This window comes from Megascapheus bottae, chromosome 2 (assembly GCF_031878675.1).
Source record: "Megascapheus bottae isolate mThoBot1 chromosome 2, mThoBot2.hap1, whole genome shotgun sequence".
Classification (NCBI taxonomy): Eukaryota; Metazoa; Chordata; class Mammalia; order Rodentia; family Geomyidae; genus Megascapheus; species Megascapheus bottae.
The window spans coordinates 78,925,677-78,945,630 of NC_143510.1; the positions used below are offsets into that span (position 1 = coordinate 78,925,677).

General features: G+C 38.4%; 1 protein-coding gene across 4 annotated transcripts in view; it reads left to right on the forward strand.

The window, feature by feature from the left end:
- The window catches only part of Cfap54 (cilia and flagella associated protein 54), a 270,425-nt gene that overhangs the window by 240,038 nt on the left and 10,433 nt on the right, over positions 1 to 19,954 (forward strand). For all 4 annotated transcript variants that reach the window (XM_090328446.1, XM_090328444.1, XM_090328445.1 and 1 more), the window contains one exon: positions 1,033 to 1,107. In XM_090328446.1, coding sequence (XP_090184572.1) covers positions 1,033 to 1,107 — 75 coding nt within the window. The remainder of the gene's footprint in view (positions 1 to 1,032; positions 1,108 to 19,954) is intronic.

A 19,954-nucleotide genomic window follows, 5' to 3' on the forward strand; every position in this document is an offset into this window, starting at 1 on the left:
TTTCCATGAAGATGGCATACTTCTGTCTATTTCCGTAGAGTTACTTCTTACCCAAATGCTTTGTGTGACCTCGTGGCTAATGGCTCTTCCTCTTATCTCTTGCCAAACCACTTTGCCTTGAGACTTTTGTCAGAATTACATCTTTTAAGACAATCTTTACTATTATTCACTCATTCCAGTTCCTCTCAACTTCTTACACAATAAAAACAAAATCCCATACTGTCCTGTAAGATATTATACATTTACCTCTTGAGCTAATTGTTACCATTTTCACTGCCATACTTCCTACATATGCTACAAGAAAGATGAGCAGATTCCTTATGTTCCTTGAATGCCTACTGCTCCCTGCTTTCCTGACCTCTCCCTATAATGGAGCCCTTGGCTCCATTTTCCACCAGTTTAAATTCTAGTACTCTTTTAAGACTCAGGTCATTTGAGCCTTTTCCTAGGAAGTCTTTCTTAATTATCATGCCAAGAATTACTGTCTCCCACCTCTAGGATTCAATGACATGTCATACAAAATTGTGTTTTGACCAAGTTGACTTGGTATTTAATTTAGTTGTACATCAATCTGGTTTTCTCCAGATTTTGATTGCTAGCTGGGTACTAGTGGCTCATACCTGTAATCTTAACTATACACAAGGTTGAAAGTAGGAGGACTGAGATTTGAAAAAAAAAGCCTATGTAGAAAAGTTGGTAAGACTTTATCACGGATTAACCAGCAGTAAGCAGAATGGAATTGTTTCTCATGTGGTGGAGGACTGGCTGAATAAAGAAGACAAGGAAGCTGGAGGCTCTGAGTTCAAGCCTCAATATTGTGCAATGAAATGGAAATGGGAGAGAAAAATAGAGTGAAGAAGGAGGAAAGAAATAAGAATGGAAGAAAAAAAATGTTGATTTTGGATATCTATCTCTCCTCTTGGAAACTAGGATTGGTTTATGCACATGTTAGACAAAATAGTTTATAATAAAATACCTAATGTATTATGCCAACAATATCAACCTCACTTGGTAGTTTCTTCTTACTTGCAGGACATGATTATTGAATGTTGCTCTGAAATTGCATCTCTGTTTGTAAATGATGAAGAGAAAACACCACTAACTGAGGTATGAAGCTGTGTTTTAAAAATGTATGAGATTCATTCACAGGTGTTACTTTTGCTGTGGAAATGGAAAGACTGAAAACATCTAATTACAGATATAGAAGGCCTCATCCCATAAACTAATGTGAAACAGTGATAAATATAAACCTATAGTAACATATTACTATGTAAACTTGCAACCAATACACAAAATTGTACAGAGGGTCATTTTAAGATAACCTCCAATTTATCATTCAGAGAGCAAATTTAATTAACAGTTGGAAAATATCTAGAATTTTCTTTATATACTGGCAGATCGTGGAATATTTTTTTTTCTTGAACTCAAGGCCTGGGCACTGTCCGTGGGCTTTTCTCAAGGCTAGTGCTCTACCACTTGAGCCACAGTACCACTTCTGGCTTTTTTCTGTTTATGTGTTGCCAAGGAATATAATCCAGGACTTTGTCATGCATGCTAGGTAAGCACTCTACCACTAGGCCATGCTTCCAGCCCAGAACTTAGAATTTTTCAATCAATGAGATTAATGCCCTTTTTTTTTTTAAAAAAAAATTGTCTTTAAGTATTTATACAAAGAGGTTTTAATTTAACATGCGTTATGACTTGACCAGACCATAATCTTGATCAACTTCACCCCTTTTATTATATTCCCCCATCTCTCCTAACCTTCTCCTACCTTCAGTTTGCTTGGTTCCATTTTTACTTCCTCTCTCCCATTTATTTGGCACTCCCTTCCCTTTGACTTTCCCCTCTTTACCTGCATTTTTACCTGAGGGCTACTTTGTTGAACTTATTACTTATTATGTTTTTATACTTTTTGTGTCTGGTGATATTTACAAAGCTATATACTTATTGATGGATCTATTTATAGAATAAATATACAATGTAGGGGCTGGGAGTTTGGCCTAGTGGTTGAGTGCTTGCCTAGCATGCACGAAGACCCGGGTTTGATTCCTCGGTACCATATACATAGAAAAAAAACCAGAAGTGGTGCTGAGGCTCAAGTGGTAGAGCTCTAGCCTTGAGAAAGTCCAAGGACAGTGCTCAGGCCCTGAGCTCAAACCCAGGACTGGCAGAAAAAAGAAAAAAAATATACAATGTATAGTTTATTATAACTAGTATATGATACTTACTACATAGTAAAATGTATAGTTCTAACCACTTGAAAGTATACAGTTCAGTACATTTAATAATGTTACACAAGGTACATTAACAATGTTATGCAATTGTTACTATCATTTATCTCCAGATCTTTCTCAACATTTCAAACAGGAACTTGGTACTCATTAAATTACTAATTTTGCATTTCTTACCACCACACTTCCCAGCTCCTTTCGTCTACCTTTTGTCTCTGGGAATTTGCCTCAGGTAAACTGATTCATATAAATAATGCTCACCCTTTTGTGTCTGGCTTATTTCATTTAGCACAGTTCCATGCTGGAACATATATAAGTATTCTGTTCTTTTTAATCCTGAAGAAAATTATATTGTTTCTGTTTATCACATTTATCCATTCATCATTAATAGACAATTGAATTTTTCACCTTTTAGCTATTGTAAGCAATATCGTTATAAACATAGATATACAAGTATCTATTTGAGTCCTGATTTTCAATTTTTCAGGTGTTCTTGAAGTAGAATGACCAAATCACCTGGTAACTCTATTTTTAACCTTTTGATGAATTCCCTGACTTTATGACTTTATTTCCCTAGAAATGTACATATTTATATGCCTACTAATAATGCACAAATATTCTACTTTCTCCACATTCTCACCAATACTTGTCAGTTTGTTTTTTTGCAGTAGCTCTCCTGGTGGGTGTGAAGTGATTTTTTTTTTTTTTTGCCAGTCCTGGGCTTGAGCTCAGGGCCTGAGCACTGTCCTTGGACTTTCTCAAGGCTAGAGCTCTACCACTTTAGCCTCAGCATCACTTCCAGCTTTTTTCTATGTATGTGGTACCGAGGAATCGAACCCGGGTCTTCGTGCATGCTAGGCAAGCACTCTACCACTAGGCCAAACTCCGGGCCCCGGTGTGAAGTGATTTTTAAATTATGATTTTAACTTGTATTTCTTTAACAATACTGAAAATTCTTTTATGTATTTATCAGACATTTGTATGTCTTCCTTAGAAATATCTATTCTGGTCTTTGCCCATTTTTTTGCCAGTCCTGGGCTTGGGCTCATGGCCTAAGCACTATTCTTGGGTTTTCTCAAGGCTAGAGCTCTACCACTTGAGCCACAGCACCACTTCTGGCTTTTTTCTATGTAGGTGGTAGGAAGGAATCAAACCTAGGTCTTCGTGCATGCTAGGCAACCACACTACCACTAGGCCAAACTCCCTGCCCTCTTTGCCCATGTTTTTGACTTAGTAGGTACATCTTGACACATGTTTACAAATGTCCCTGAAGAAATTTTGCTCCTATCAGGTGGTATATGTGAGGGCCAGCTTCATCATCTTGTCAACTAATTTCAGGCTTTCAGTTTCCAAATTTGATTTGAAAAACATTTAAATTAGAAGAAAAATCAAGTCATTTTCTTTGTCTGTAATATAAGTTATTGTTAATAGGATCCCAACATGGGATGCAAGTGGTATATGACCCTACCCATTCAAGCAGAGGTAATTCCCACTTGAACCTTGTGCTTCCATCTGAGAGGAAGACTAACCTAACAGTGTTGAAACAGGACATGAGCATTTATGAGCTGACCCCAAAACTCAATCACTAGACAAACAAAATTTCTGGCTTTGGTGAAGCCTTTTTTGTTAGCAGTATGAGGCCTTGTTGGACACTGTGATTCCTAATTGGTTTGAAGATGATCCTAGACCAAAAGATAGGTCTATTATATAGAGAGATTGCAAAGTCCTTTTCCCTGGATATACAAATTTATTTTAACAAGATTTATTTTCATTTATCATTTTAGCTAGACTCCACATAGTACCTAGCAATGATAATTGTCATTAAAATGTAAGTACCACTAGTAACAATAATAAGTATTTATCAAACACAATGGCATATGAAGACATTGCTGTCTTGTTTTTCAATTTTTTCCAGTGATTTTATTACTATAAATATAGAACTTATTGGGGTTGGGAGTGTAGCCCAAGGGTAGAGTGCTTACCTAGCATGCACAAAACCCTGGGTTTGATTCCTAGATACCACATACACAGAAAAACCAGAAGTGGAACTCTAGCTCAAGTGGCACAACAGTAGCCTTGAGCAAAAGTGTCCAAGGATAGTGCCCAGGCCCTGAATTCAAGCCCCAGGACTGGCAAAAAATAAAAACATCATATTTCTGCATATTCTGTGTAATTTTATGGGTGTCATTTGGGGGGCTTGAACTCAAGGCTTTGTATTTGCTGGGTAGTTACTCTGTCGTTTGGGTCACATGCTAAGTATATTAAATACATTAACTCACTGAATGCTACAAGAATCTTATAAAATTGTTTACTATTACTACACCCATTTTAGAGATGATGAAACTGATCCACAGAACAATTAACTGCATGCTCAAGATTTTACGATTCATTATGACAGAGGCAAGAGTCAAATACAGTTCTACTAGAATCCAGGGTCAGTCTTTTTAACTCACTGTCACCAGAGAGTGTTTTACTATAAGAGTGTGGGCAGATAGTATAGCAAGTTGAAGAGTGAGATGCAAAATAAAAGGTGCCATTGCAAATTAATCCTGAAGATGGTTTGATAGTGTAGGGACACAGTTGAAGGGAGACAGAGTCCAAGAAAGAGGAGGATCGGATAGCATTCATAATGTCAAGAAGTGAGGACTGAAAGATTGCCTGTAAGGATAAAAGCTGGACCAAGAGATGGTAGGTAGAGTGCAGAAGGAGCTCATCAATGCAAGTGAGAAAGTTCTGGAAACAGAGAGAGCACTTCATCCTCTAGGATTCCTGGTCATAGATCAGGGTGGAGAGGAATACAACTGAGTTTATCAGAAAAGGGTGAGGGAAACTGAGGCAGTTCCTCCAATTTTTTTTTAATTTTTCCATTGAAGTAGAAGCAAGTTTATCCCTAATGAGGGCAGGAGGGTTCGGGGCATTTTGAATTTCATGGCCACCAAGTGTAATGATTGAGAAAGATGACTTAGGAGAAATAAATAGATAGCCATATTGAGATATGAAAGTCATAAATTTGTTAGGGCACGAGGCTTCTTGACTTAGGACTTTTCTTCAGCATACACAAGCTCTTTGAAAATACAGGAAACCCAATAGACATTGATTTATTGGGCCAATGTGAGAGGAAAATAGACACATGGGATAAGAGTACTGGTGACACAGTGACAGCCTTCAAGAGTTTGGGGTGGGTCAGAGCAGTTCTCCTAAGAGTTCACCTGAGGAAAACATCACAACAACTCGATGTCTGCCATTGTTTCTTGAGCTCCTGCTGAAAATAAATCAGCCAATAGAACTCATGTTCTTAAATACATTGCCAATTTACCCTGGCACCAGTGGCTCACGCCTGTAATACTAGCTACTAAGGAGGCTGAGATATGACGATCAAGGTTCAAAGCCAGCCTGGGCACAAAAGTCCATGAGACTCTTATCTCCAAGTAACCACCAGATAACTGACTATGGCGCTATAGCTCAAGTGGTAGAGCAGTAGCCTTGAGCAGAAGAGCTCAGGGACAACGCCCAGGCCCAGAGTTGAAACCTGATGACCCATAATTTAACCTACAAATTCTGAAGGACAAATTTTTTTACTTATGTTATGTGTATTATTATGAATATACATTCCTTTTCATATGGCTTCATTTGCCTATGTTCTATTTTTCTTATTTTTAAACTTCCCATTTTGATATGTATATGATAATGCATTGACATCAACCACTTGTCAGTGACTATACTAATTATTCTTTCCCTTTGTCAACATCTTTTTTTAGTCATTTTCTGCTTTATGACTAATATATTAGTTACATTATTTGATTGCTTCTCTCTTGTCACCTCTTATGATCGCTTATGACTCCTGCATTTCAGCTGAAATGACTGTTCAACAATATCAGTATCTTACTGGTTATTGTATAAAAATGGGGAGTATCTCATCTAACCTGTGTTCTCTAAGACGGCTGATTCTTTATCATTTTCCTCCTATGCCTTTGGATATGTCTCAGAACTTAATAGTTTTAATCAAAATATGTTACAACAATGTGCTTCCATGTTTTGCTTCTCTACTGGCTGATTAGGTCTTCTACAATAAGATTGGGTCTTATTTATCCTCAGTGCTTTGTCTAATATCTGATGGTCCCCAGCAGGTGTTCAATAAATGTTAAGTGAATGAGTGGCTCATAATACATTTTCCAGAGATAGGTCTTGATTGCAGTTCTGGCCCTACCATTATCATTGACTTTGGGGCCATCAATTTCATCCCTCTGTTCAGCAAACACATTGCTTTCTCAGTGGCAGCTATTGAACTAGGCACTGGGACATAGAAGTAAAAAAAAAAAAATAACCTGCTTCTGCCTTCAAGAAAGCCCACAGTTCAATGTGAGGCACAGACAACCACTGAAACAATTACTGGACAGGGTGGAAACAGAAGCTTGAGAATGGAATCCACTCCTTGGTTCCTATAACAGTCTTTACCATAGCTTTGAAGGTAATAAACTTCATCTTAGAAGGGTTTACTACTTCCTTCTGTGAAACTGTTAGTGGTCCATGGTTAGAAGTTTTCATTGCTTTGAAGAATGATTTCAAGGTAATAGAGTAACTTTTAGAAAACACAAACATGGAAGCATTTTCTTCATATTAGAAAGACGTTTGAATGGGCCTGATGTTTACATATGAAAAAGACAGTGTATGTAGTTTTTTTTTTTCCAGTCCTGGGCTTGAGCTCAGGGCCTGAGCACTGTCCTTGGACTTTCTCAACGCTAGAGCTCTACCACTTGAGCCTCAGCACCATTTCTGGCTTTTTCTATGCACATGGTGCCGAGGAATCGAACCCGGGTCTTCATGCATGCTAGGCAAGCACTTTAACCACTAGGCAAAACTCCCCGCCCAATGTGTATGTAGTTTTTATTTTTAATTTTTTGCCTGTCTTGAAGCTTTTTCAAGGCTATCACTCTACCACTTGAGCCATAGCACCACTTTTGTTTTTCTTTCTCTATATGTGCTATCAAGGAATCAAACCCAGGGCTTTGTTCACATTAGTCAAGCACTCTACCACTAGGCAAGGCTCCTTTTTAGATTTTATTTTTTGCCAGTCCTGGGACTTGAACTCAGGGCCAGGGAACTGTCCTTGAGCTTCTTTTTCTCAAGGCTAGTACTCTACTACTTGAGCCACGTGCCACTTCCAGTTTTTTCTGTTTGTGTGGTGTTGTGGAATCGTACCCAGGGCTACATGCATGCTAGGCAAGCACTCTTCTACTAAGCTGTATTCCAAGCACTGATGTGACATTTTTAAAGTCCTGTATAAAGTCACACATAGCTCCAACTAGCAGTCTCTAGAGTCTTTTGTTAACCATTATTGACCTTCTGTTTTTTTCTGTCTGAGGAGTCTTGGCCAGGCAAGTGGAGGGACTAGATTAACAGTCTATCTCCAAGAGAGAGTTAGAGACAGGGTTTATGAAGTATATGAGGTGGTAATAGGATGAAAAGTCCAATCGTCTGGCTGTAAACCCAGCACAGTTCTTTTGTTTGTTTGTTGTATAACCTGAGGCAACTTGTTCGACCTCAGTATTTTGTTTTCCTTACTTATAAAATGTGAATAAAAATAACACTTAACTCACAGGATGTGAACATAAATAACACATATAGAGATTCTTGAAAGATTAGGAAGTTTGTTCAGGAAAGAACTTTGCAGTGGAAATACCCATGGCACATCCAAGCGGTTGAGGCAAGGCGTGGGAATCAGAGGCAAAAATGAGGAGGTCTGTGTTAACTTGCTTTGAAACAATTCTTAGCTACAAAAATAATTAACAATAGTTTCAGTGCAAGTTTGAAAATGTAGTCGTTGAGCAGATGTTTTACAAAGGTATGTAAGTATGAAGTCATGGTAGCCTTTGTACAGAGTTGTGGTTCTGAAAGAGGCTTTAGTTATAGTTCTTGATATGTGCATCAGCGCTCCTTCTTCAGAGGCCCTTAGCTTTATTTCTTACTTTGTTAGGTTTTTACCAAGTTATTACATTTTTTCTTTGCTAGTTGTGGGACTTTCACTCAGGGCCTGGGCACTGTTCTTCTGTCCTTGAACAGTTTTTGCTCAAGGCTAGTGCTCTGCCACTTGAGCCACAGCACCATTTCTGGCCATTTTTCCCCTGTGTATGTGGTACTGAGGAATTGAAACCAGGGCTTCATGTGTGCTAAGTCAGCACTTTACTACTAGTCCATGCTCCCGGCCCCAGTTATTCCATTTTTATTCCAACAACTTTTTCACTGGGTTGTTGTATGCATTGTATTAGATATGTATGAACATATCTAAACCAAATAGTTACAGTTATTAAGCAAAGTTACCTAGGGGTCATGTTGCATGGAACCTTGTAAGATACCAACTTCCCCAGGAAGTGGCAGAAGCAGAATGACATTATGTGAGATGCAAGCCTCAATACAGTCACAAGAGGCTGGAATGCTAATGCAATACTAGGAATGGCCACTTGTGCCACTTTTAACCACAGATGCTCCCATTCGCACCTGTTCCTATTACTAGTGTTACCTAATAAAGCATCTGAAACGTAAATGACTACCATTACATCTGAATTAAGGATTCTATGCGTCATGCTTTGGGGAGGGTAGGATGGGACAATGTCTCTGGACTCCTTATCATCTGGGACATTGGCTTGAGACACTTCAGCTAATGGGGGCTGGAACCACTGAAAGCTGATATTCTCTTGTTTTGATGCTGGATGCTAGAATATACTGTAGCTCTGGCAAGAGCACCACACAAGGTTCTCCTGCAGTTGGTTGTGCCTCTTCACAGCACAGTGGCTTGCATTTCTCCCAAGAGAACCAGTCAAGGCTATATCACTATGTTCTACATTTGAATGACGATGGCCATGGAACTGCTGCTGATATTTACACAGTAGAGGATATACAAGGTGATTCTCAAAGTGTGCTTTCAAATAACCTGTGCAGTTGTTCTGGGTGTTCCATGAGGTTGCACATGCTCCTGTTTGCATGGAACCGTGCCCACTGTCGTTTTTAATGAAACTAAACCATAGAGTTGTTCCAGATTATTTATTTCCTTCAGCTAATAGTTTTTGCTTTGCTTTACTGTTTGTGTTGGGGCCTCTCTCTCTCTCTCTCTCTCTCTCTCTCTCTCTCTCTCTCTCTCTCTCTCTCTCTCTCTCTCTCTCTCTCTCTCTCTCTCTCTCTCTTAGTTCTTGAATTCTCGATATGATTCTTTCTTGATTGGGTCAGTAATTCTCCATAATATGAAAGTCCTGAGACTTGAATTCAGGGCCTGGTGCTTAATCTTTTTGCTCAAGAAAATTGCTCTACCATTTGAGCCACAGCTCCACTTCTGGTCTTTTGGTGGTTAGAGATGAGCATCATGGACTCTCCTGCCATGGGTGATTTTAAACCACAATTCATACATCCTTGACCTTCTGAGTAGCTAGCATTACAAGTATGAGCCTCCAGTGCCTGTCTTTCTTTTTTTTATATATCCTTTATTGTAATTATTAGAAGGATTATATTCACCAGAGAGAAGGTGCATTACTTCACAAACATTGATACTCTTTCTCATGTATTGGTCCCCATTTTCCTCTCCCACCCCCACCCTCATCTTTTTCCCCCTTCCCTATCTGATTTCAAATAACCAAATATGCATATATCCAATATATCAGATAACAAAGTGAAATACTGTAACAATATGAGATAAGCAAGGGACAGCAAAGGAGATGAGAGATAACATAGTACATTAAGGACAACAATCACTCATTATATGGCTTTTGTTTCTATATCCTAGCGTCATACTATATGGCCTTATGTGTCTAGGTTTTGCTCTATTGTAAATTTCTGCTAGAAGAGTCTAAGGTTTCTACTGATTATGACAAATGAGGGAAACTATTGAGCCTATTCTCATAGTGGTGATAATGACACTCTGTACAACTACTTAACAGTTAAAAACTTTTTCTTTTGTGTCTCTGTCTCTACCTCCCCCCCTCACTCTCTGTCTCTCTGTCTCTATCTCTGTCTCTCTCTGTCTGTCTGTCTCTCTGTCTCTGTCTGTCTCTGTCTCTCTCTGTCTTTCTCTCTCTGTCTATGTCTGTGTGTATGTGTCTGTCTGTCTCTTTCTCTCCTTGGCAGTCTGTCTAAGTAGATTTTATGAGCATCTAGAATTACATCTTTTTTCTGTGAGGCATTCTAATTCCATCCTCAAGTGGAGAGTTTCCTTTGTATGTAAGTTCACGAGCCATCCACTTAATATTCTTATATTCTTTTGAAGACAATGCCAGATGACATCAGTTCCACATTGCTTTTAAAACACAGTTCTGACTTTGATTCCATCCACTCACTGTTCACTTCTAACTGTCAAATTTGGCTAAGGAAAAAGGAAAGCTCTTAAGAAAAGGCCAGACTATTAATGTGCTCTTCAAAATGCTAAGAAAAGGCTAAGCTGTTTATAGTGATTCCAAAATGTTCATCTCTCTGAGATTTGCCAGCAATCCTGTCAAGGTGAAATATGCTCTCATTCATCAAGGAACTAAGTCTTTGTTGTTTGTGCTCAATGTACCAGTCTCACTTTCATGAGATATATGCAGTCTGTGGCTATCATGATACTTGGATATAATTTAAACCATGATATCATCATGAACCTGAAATTTTTTTATTTCCTATAAAAGTAACGAGAAGTGTGGGCATGCTACTTGATAAAACAAGCCTGAATTCATTTTGGATAAAACTGTGCATCAATCTCCAAAAACAAAAGCAACAACAAAAAGGAAACCCCAAAAACCAATTTCCTGAAAGTTTAGTAACCCTGTGTAACTTCAGAAGAATTGGCTGAATTGTCGTTATTAAATCTCTTCATTCCTCTCTTCTACTAAGACTTGAGTGAAATATTGTGTTATATTTTCTTCATTTGGTTTGCTATTTTGCCTCGTAGAGCTGAATCAATTGGCAAGCCTTTGAAAATTCTCTTAACGTGCTCTTTAAATTTAGACAAAACACACAAAAAATAATAGAGCATAAATGAATCATTTTCTTTGTTACCTTTGGACACAGACTGTTTTAGAAGTTGTCAGTTATTGTGCCTGCATCATAGGTAGCAAATGGCAGCATATCCTATTCTCAATACTTTGTGGTTACAACAGTGTATTGGAAGAGCATTTGGCCCAAGTTCTAGTTCTAATTCTGCCCTTGCAAACAATTTATTGATCCTTGAAGGACTCCCTACAATTAAAATGTGCTGAAAGTTTCAGAAGCAATGATCTTAGTGACACACGCAAAAAATCAAATCCTGCTTCTATCATCTATTGGTGTTTAACCAAGAACAAGTTATTATACTTCTCTAGGCTTCATTTTCTTATCTATAGTGTTACAGCTACTCTCACATGGGATTGCTGTAGAAACAATATTTAACTCAGTACAATGGCAGTACAATTTCTGTGGGAGATATTCAGTATATTGTGGTCATCTTTTTGTGGTCATATTATTTTTCTTTTTTTCCATATATTTTTATTGTAATTAATAGTAGGGTTACATTATATTTCCCAGATAGAGGGTGCATTACTTCACATACATTGAAACCCTTTCTCATGTCTTGGTCCCCATTCCCCTCCTCCCCACTCCCGCCTCTATCTGATTTCAAATAACCAAATACACATATATACAATATATCAGATAATAAGGTGAAATACTGTAACAATATGAGATAACCAAGGGACAGAAAAAGAGATGAGAGATAATATAGTACATTAGGGACAGCAATCATTCATTATATGGCTTTTGTTTCTATATCCTGGATGTCCTTTCATTTAGCATCACCCTATATGGCCTTATGTATCTAGGTTTTGTTCTATTGTAAATCTCTGCTAGGAGAGCCCAAGGTTTCTACTGATTAATGGTCATATTATTTTTCAACCATGGTTTTAAAATTAACTAAGGATTCGTATGTAGATATTGGAAGTAAATCAGAAAGTTTTTGGGTGAGGGGGTTGTAGAAATTCAGTATTTCCTCTACCTACTTTTCACCAATGATGCTGTCTTCCAAACTAGTCATTGTCGGGGTTTTTAGCACTCTTTGCCTCCTGACCAGCAGGAAGGGCAAGGAGAACTCACCCGGACTAAGACGAGGCCGAGAAAGGATAGAAAGGATAGGGCCGGCTGGCTGCCTTCACCCAGCCCTCCCTCTGCAGAGGAAGACACAGAGGCGACAGGGAGAATGTCAAGGCAAACTCTTTTAATGGGAAGATACCAGGGGCTAAAGTAAGATGCAGGAATCTATTAACATAGAAGTAGGCAGGACAGGGGGAGGTAGGTGCTGTCAGAGAGGGTGGCAGGGCCAATCCATGGGTTCCAGGTAGGCTTATTTTGCATCACAAACCACAACCAAACCTCCCAACCAGGAGCCAGGCAGGTTGGATCTCCAAAACCAGGAAGTGAGCACTGGGCCACGAGGTAGGCCTTTTACCCTTGATGTGACATGCCCCACAGTCATGATGACCAGCATCTTGACATTGACACACTCAAAACTCAAAAGCATTCTTATTATCCATTGGGGATAGCCAGACATACTTCCTTTCTTATCCATCTCCTCCCTGACCTCTGAAAGCTGTCAGTCAGTTTTGTCATTTCAAGAATGTTACATAGGCTCAATGGTTTCCCTCATTTGCCATCATCAGTAGAAACTTTAGACTCTTCTAGCAGAGATTTGCAACAGAGCAAAACCTAGATACATAAGGCCATACAGTATGACGCTAAATGAAAGGACCTCTAGGATATAGAAACAAAAGCCATATAATGAGTGATTATTATCCTTAATGTACTATGTTATCTCTCATCTCTTTTGCTGTGCCTTGGTTATCTCATATTATTACAGTATTTCACTTTGTTATCTGATATATTGGATATATGCGTATTTGGTTATTTGAAATCAGATAGGAAAGGGGGGAAAACAAGATGAGGGTGGGGGTGGGGAGGAGGGAAATGGGGACCAATACATGAGAAAGGGTATCAATGTATGTGAAGTAATGCACCTTCCATCTGGCGAATGTAATTTAACCCTTCTATTAATTACAATTAAAATATATGAAAAAAAGAATGTTACATAAAAAGAGTTATACACTATATAACATTTTGAAGTTGAGCTTTATTTATTTAGCATTATTTCACATAGAGTTATTAGACTACCCCCCCCCTTTGATACTGGGGTTTGAACTCAAGGCTTCACATTTTCCAGGCAGGTGTTCTTACCACTATGCCATGCCTCAAGACTTGAGTTTTGTTTATTAGGTTTGAGTTAGGGTCTCCTTCCTGCTAGGTCATGTGCCTTGGTAAAATCCACCTAGTTTAGACTTCCCCATAGCTAGGATAACAGGCATGTGTCATCTTGTGCAGTTCTTCATTAATAAGGAGTCTTAGTGGAGCTGTGGCTCAAGGGGTAGGGCGGTAGCCTTGAGCTGAAGAGCTCAGGGACAGCACCAAGGCCCAGAGTTCAAGTCCCATAACCAACCTAAATAAATAAATAAATAAATAAATAAATAAAAGGAGTCTTACTAACTTCCACTTAGACTGGCCTTGAACCATGAACCTCTCTCGTAACTAGGATGCATATTCATGAGTCACTGGCATCTGTCAAAACTATTCTTTCCATGATAAAACCTTCATGAGAATTGATACCTTTGACTTCAGCAAGAGAATTATTGACCCAGGTGTTTGATAAGACACACAGAATGTATCAAATTCACACTGACTGAAAGGCATCATCCTACTCCTTGTCTTAGCCTCATGTCTCTTCCTCTTTTTATTACTCTTCATTTCTTTCCCTTTCTTCCCCACAACCCTTCATTAATTGGCAAAGCCTAATCTTTCTCGTTAGAAGTACTAAAAAGAGTTAAATGAATAATGGCTGTGAACTATCTGTAAATTGCACACACTGTTAGACTTTTCTATGAGAAATAGCCATTCATTGTTGGCTGCCTTATAAGAAGGATTTGCAGCTGCTTGTGGTGTGTGTTCTGACGTGAATAGAGAAGTCAGCATGAGCAGGTTTTCTTTCCACATTCTGCACATAAGGTCTGCCCTTTGCTTTGCTGCTGCAGTGGGAGCTGCTCACTAACAAAGCCCAACACACTTTGATCCTAAGCAACAAAGTCCCTGGAACAAAATTTGAACTTCAGTTCTTTATAGAGCATTTGCTCTAAAAAAGAACCTCTGTTTCCTAGTTGCCAGAAGTTAAGCCCAGTGAGCTCTCTCATGAAAAAGCATCAAGAAATGCCAAGTGTTGTTAGAACTCCAGTTTTCATTTGTGTTTCTCAGGTCAAAAGTGCACAGACAAAACCCACAGAGCCCCTCAGGAGGGAACCCAGCTACAGGATATACCTAACTACAGCATTTTGTCCTCTAACTTTGCTGAGATTCAAAGCCATGACCTTTAAGTGGAGTTAAACTCTTACTCTGATGGAATTTCCTGACTTCAGAAAAGCAGTGGTGGTAGTAGGGGTGGGGGACAGATAGATTTGCCAGAATGTAAGAGCAGACTATGCCATGTTAACAAGCCACAAATCACAGAGCCATAAGGATTTGTTTATTTGTTTTTATATCTAGTGAAGATTAGACACCTCTGCCACAATTCTCAATGGTGTTATCTGTACTACTTAACCATCAAAGAAACCATGGCAGAAGATTGATTGGGCTGCAGAATTCTCTGAGACAGTTGTATATGGGGTGCTATACATCCTGGTATCATAGCACAGTTATGATTTGCACTTGCTGATTTTCAGTGATATGTATGTCATTGCTATATGCTTTCCTCCTATTCTGAAAGACATCCTTCTATTCTGGGTGATAATTTCTAAGTGCCATCTTTGAGTGTTTTCCACAATTCTTGCTCCATCTAATATGAAAGTGTGTGATATAGAGCACATAGAGAAGCAAACACTAATAAATTTTGGCTCTATAGATCTCTGTAGGAATACCGTGGATTTTTAAATAGATATTATACAATAACTTAACATTATCCAAATTCGGTTCAGAAGATAAAGTATAAATATCTTATTTAATCACACATTGTAGGCTGAAAAATAGCACTCCAGAGAAGCACCCAATGTAATCCCCTGAATCTGTTATCTGCTATAGTAAAGGTCATTTTGTAGTAACTAAGTTAAGGATATAGTGATGGAAAGATTATTTTGCATTATTCAGAGCAACCTTAAATATCATCATGTCTCTTGGTAAGAGGGAGCAGAAGGGAGATTTGATGATCGCAGAGACTGAAGTGGTGAAACATGTTAACAACTTTTAAAGTAGAAAATGGGGCTAAAGATAAGGGAAATAGGGATCCCTGCCTCTCTTCTCTGCCCCTTAAAGAGTTCAGAGTCCATAGCCCTTTAATCCTCAAAAAGGTACCATCGTAGCCGATAGTATGATGTTAGCCCAGTTAAGCTGATTTCAGATTTCTTACCCTCCAGGACTATATAAAAAGATCAATTCATGTTGTAAATCACTAATTTTATGGGAACTTTGTTACAGCAGCAACAGTAAACTACCATTTAAGTACATTCTGAAATTAAACAGGAGGCTTCAGATTTCTGTTTCTATTTAGGACAGCTACTCTGATAAACATTTTCTACATTGAAGCCATGTCTGAGCTATTCAGTGTTAGGGCCAAAATGTACACCCAAGTAGACGGCAACTCACAATATACTTCTCCCCACTCCCACTGCCTCTTTCCTCTAGCAACCACTTATCCTCTGAGTTCTCTCCTGTAGTGCCTGCCAGTCACTGGCCAGTCCAGGGCTCTCTGAAACTCTCCTGCTTTGCACTATCTCACTCCCACCTGACTTCTTTCTCCAGCTAAGTCTTCAATGGACTCTGTAGCACCCTGGGGCATCCATACTTTGGCAGCTTCAGATTTGGAAAATTTTGTGGAAAATGTGGGGCTTCCATGGGGAATTTCTGAGTAAAGTTGAGCTCAAATAAAATCACTGCATTTCTTTCTTGGTTCTGTTCTGTTCTGTTTTGTTGTTGGCAGTTAATGTTTTTGGTAAGTAGCTTTGGTTCCAGATTATCCTTGGTAATATAGCAAGGAATTCTATTGCTTTTCCTACCTCTGAAAAGGCTTTCTGAAGAGAAAAGAGGGGAAAAAGTTTAGCAAATGAGTGTATATTCATTCAAATTTAAGAAGCAATATTAAAGAAATGATGTACGATTTTGTCGGCCTAGAGAGAATAAAAGACTGAAAATAGTAAAAAGAAGGGAAAGGAATTTAATCAAATAGGGGAATATTGAAAGAGTTTATTAAAATTTGGCCTGGATTTGAACTTGTTTGGGGTTTTGAAAGCCATTAGAGAGCTAAAGGTTATTTGCCAATGCTGTATTTTATGAGTTTCTGCATGAAAAGTAGATTCTATTGAAATGAAGATTTTATTACTTGTGCTCATCTTTTCCAATAATTTTCCTCACACAAAAGGAATGCCATATAAATATCTGAGTTTTCTTTTTTTTCCTTTTTCTTTTCTGTGTGTGTGTGTGTGTGTGTGTGTGTGTGTGTGTGTGTGTGTGTGTGTGTGTGCGCGCGCGCGCGCGCGCGCTCTGCTCCTGGGGCCTGGGCATTCTCCCTGAGCTTTTATGCTCAAGGGTAATGCTCTACAACTTGAGCCACAGCTCCATTTCCAACTGTTTTGGTAGTTATTTGGAGATAAGAGTCTCCTATGGCTTTGAACTGGGATAGCTAGGATTACAGTCATAAACTACCAGTAAGTCCTCAGATAAGATTTTTCTTAATTCATTGAGGTTTCATTGAGCACCTACTCTGAAACTTCATTTTTCTTCTCTCAGCACCTTTTCATTGATTATAAATATTAGATGACAAAATAAAGAGTGGGTGGTCACATTTTTCACCAATCAAAATAGTTGTGTGCCAATTCTTACAATAGGATCTGAACTACTGTGAGCAAATTTTGTGCTATGGATAGATTTATAGCCTTAAGAAGAGAAGGAGATGAGGGAATGAGAAATAATTTAATAGTCACAAGGTAAGAAGCTAAGTAGAATTTTTCACCCAGTATTCTCACATATGGGTTATTCTATCATGTTTTCTACCTTTTCATCATATATCATCCTTCTCTGAAGTTAATGTTAAATTGAGTTCATTTTTCTAGAATGGAGAAAACAGAAATATCCAAGGAGAAAAGATAGTATAGTACTAGCCTACCTAAGAACTGTTATCATGAATTACTAGTGACCCATATCATAAAAGTTCTAGATGGAAAGAACTAAATGTCTTTAGTCCCACTGTATTTGTATGTTGTAGAGCATCCCTCTGCCAGCAACCATAGATACTCTTCTCCTACTCTAACTCTCAACTCTTAGGAAGGTGAGAAGGGCTTTCATATAACTTACTGAAGCTGAGGAAATTTCACACTTTTCTGAGAATGAAATTATCTTTTCATCACTCTAATTTTTGTGTTAATAAAATAAATATGATAGAAAGTGATTTTTGTGCAATAGTAGATCAAATGGTCATATTGGTGAGATTCCAGGAGTCTTTTCCTATTAATTTTTTTTAAAAGTAACATTTATAAAAAAAATTAGCAAATAACAAGAAAATTAAAAACTAAAAATAAGATGTAGTGGAGAAAGAAAGCAGTTATGCAAGGAACTAGTTTAAATGGTGTATTGTCTAAGAATAGATTCTTCCTTAGTCATCACTATTGCCACCTCTTACCATTGAGCTATAACTTCAGCATATGAATAGCTAATCATGCAAAGTAACCATGCCTATGTACTGAAGCCTCCATAATTTGGGGGTGCTTCCAGGAAGAGGCACAGATGTGCTGGAAAGTGGTACCTGCAGAGGGCATGGAAGATGTTCCTCTCCCTTTTTCTCACAAGTGTGAATTGTTCCCTCTATATGTATCTCTTCCTGTATGTATATAAACTGATAGTCATAAATAAAATTATTTCCTGAATTCTATTGAATCATTCAACTCAAAGGGAGAGCCATGGGAGCTCTCAAATTTGTAGTTGGCCAGGGAGGAAGAAGCCAGTACTGCAGGCGTCCCATTTGTGACTGACATCTGAAGTGAAGGAAGTCTTACAGGACTGCGCCCTTAACCTGTGGGTCCATGGTAACTCTGGTCAGTTGATGTCAGAATTGAAATGAACTGTTGGCCACCCAGCTGGTGATGAAGCATTTTAGTGTTTGGTGTTGGAAGACTGCATAACAGTGAAACCTAGCACCATGCAAACAAAAGCAGAGTTTCAGCTAGTGACTATTTGTGATCTTGGTACCCTCAGCTAAACCCCTTTCCCTCTTGCACACTTGTTTTGCATGTATAGGCCTTCATAACCCACAGTAAACAGGCAAGAAGCTCTACTGCTCTACTTTATGAAAAGTAGTGGAGTTGAAGGTGTTACATGGAGATTAACTTTTTTTTTTTTTTGCCAGTCCTGGGCTTGGGCTCAGGGCTTGAGCGCTGTCCTTGGACTTTCTCAAGGCTAGCACTCTACCACTTGAGCCTTAGCACCACATCGGCCTTTTTTGCTATGTATGTCATACCGAGGAATCGAACCTGGGTCTTAGTGCATGCTAGGCAAGCACTCTACCACTAGGCCAAACTCCCAGCCCGAGATTAACAGTTTTATACAAAATTTGTTAAGAAAACAATTCTTCAAGGAAGTCTGAATAGTCTAGTTTATATATACCCAGGTTTATTCTGACTTCTTGAGACTCCAAGGCCTAGGGAAGAAAGAACCTTTGCTGTATGACATCTTATTGGGCAAAGAGAACATCTTTTTTTGTTCCAGAAAGGTATTTTCAGCACACAAAGACGAATAAAGGGACCCAATCAAGGAGAAGTCCTTTAAAAATATCAAAAGTTCTAAGTAGACCAGGAAGCAAGAGTTACATAATTAGCAATCTAACAAGAAAATAGATGATGCATGAATGCTGGATTAGATGCAAGTTCAGGCCTGGTGGTTCTTATAATATGTGGTTGGGATGAGGAGTAAAAGCAATGGCTTCTTGGATAGAGAACAGAAATGCTTATATAATATGATATAAAACTTGATTTTTCATTTTCTAAGGAGAGTGAAAATGTAAATTTGAATACAATATTTAAACTTGATTACATTTCACTTTACCTTTATTTTTCAGCAACTGATTTTAAAGCTTTGTATTTTATAGAAACCTTTATACTTGCAAATAGTTGACAGACATTTTTATATTGTAGGAAACTAGTTTCTTTTCTTTTTCTTTCTTTCTGTTTTTTTTTCCTGAGAGAAAAAGACTTTTCCATTTGTAAATGAACTATTATAGTGGAGGTGAAAAGAAAATGTGATTGTTGAACTATGGGTTATATGGTACAAGGTATTTTATATTGTGAGTGGGTGAAATGTATATGATGTTTCCTCTTCTACATGCACAAATAAGCTAGTATATTTACTAGTTTCTTGAGACACTTCAAAATTCTAAGAAATAAGGTTGAAACCACTGCTAGTAATAACTATTCACGATCAATCGGGTTTTTCATTTCTTGGTGCTTCCATTTTCTGGTGCTACATTTTGGATTTTATATGGTCCTAAGTGATCTATGTGGTATAGGACCCCAGACTGGTGCTATTTGATAGGTGGCAGAGCCTTTGGAAGGGTTAGGGATATTGGGAGGCCTTTAGGTCATGGGAGGTACACACCTGAAGGGAAAAACAGAGTCCAGCCTCTTTTTCTTCCTAGGGAGGGTTAAGAGCTTGAG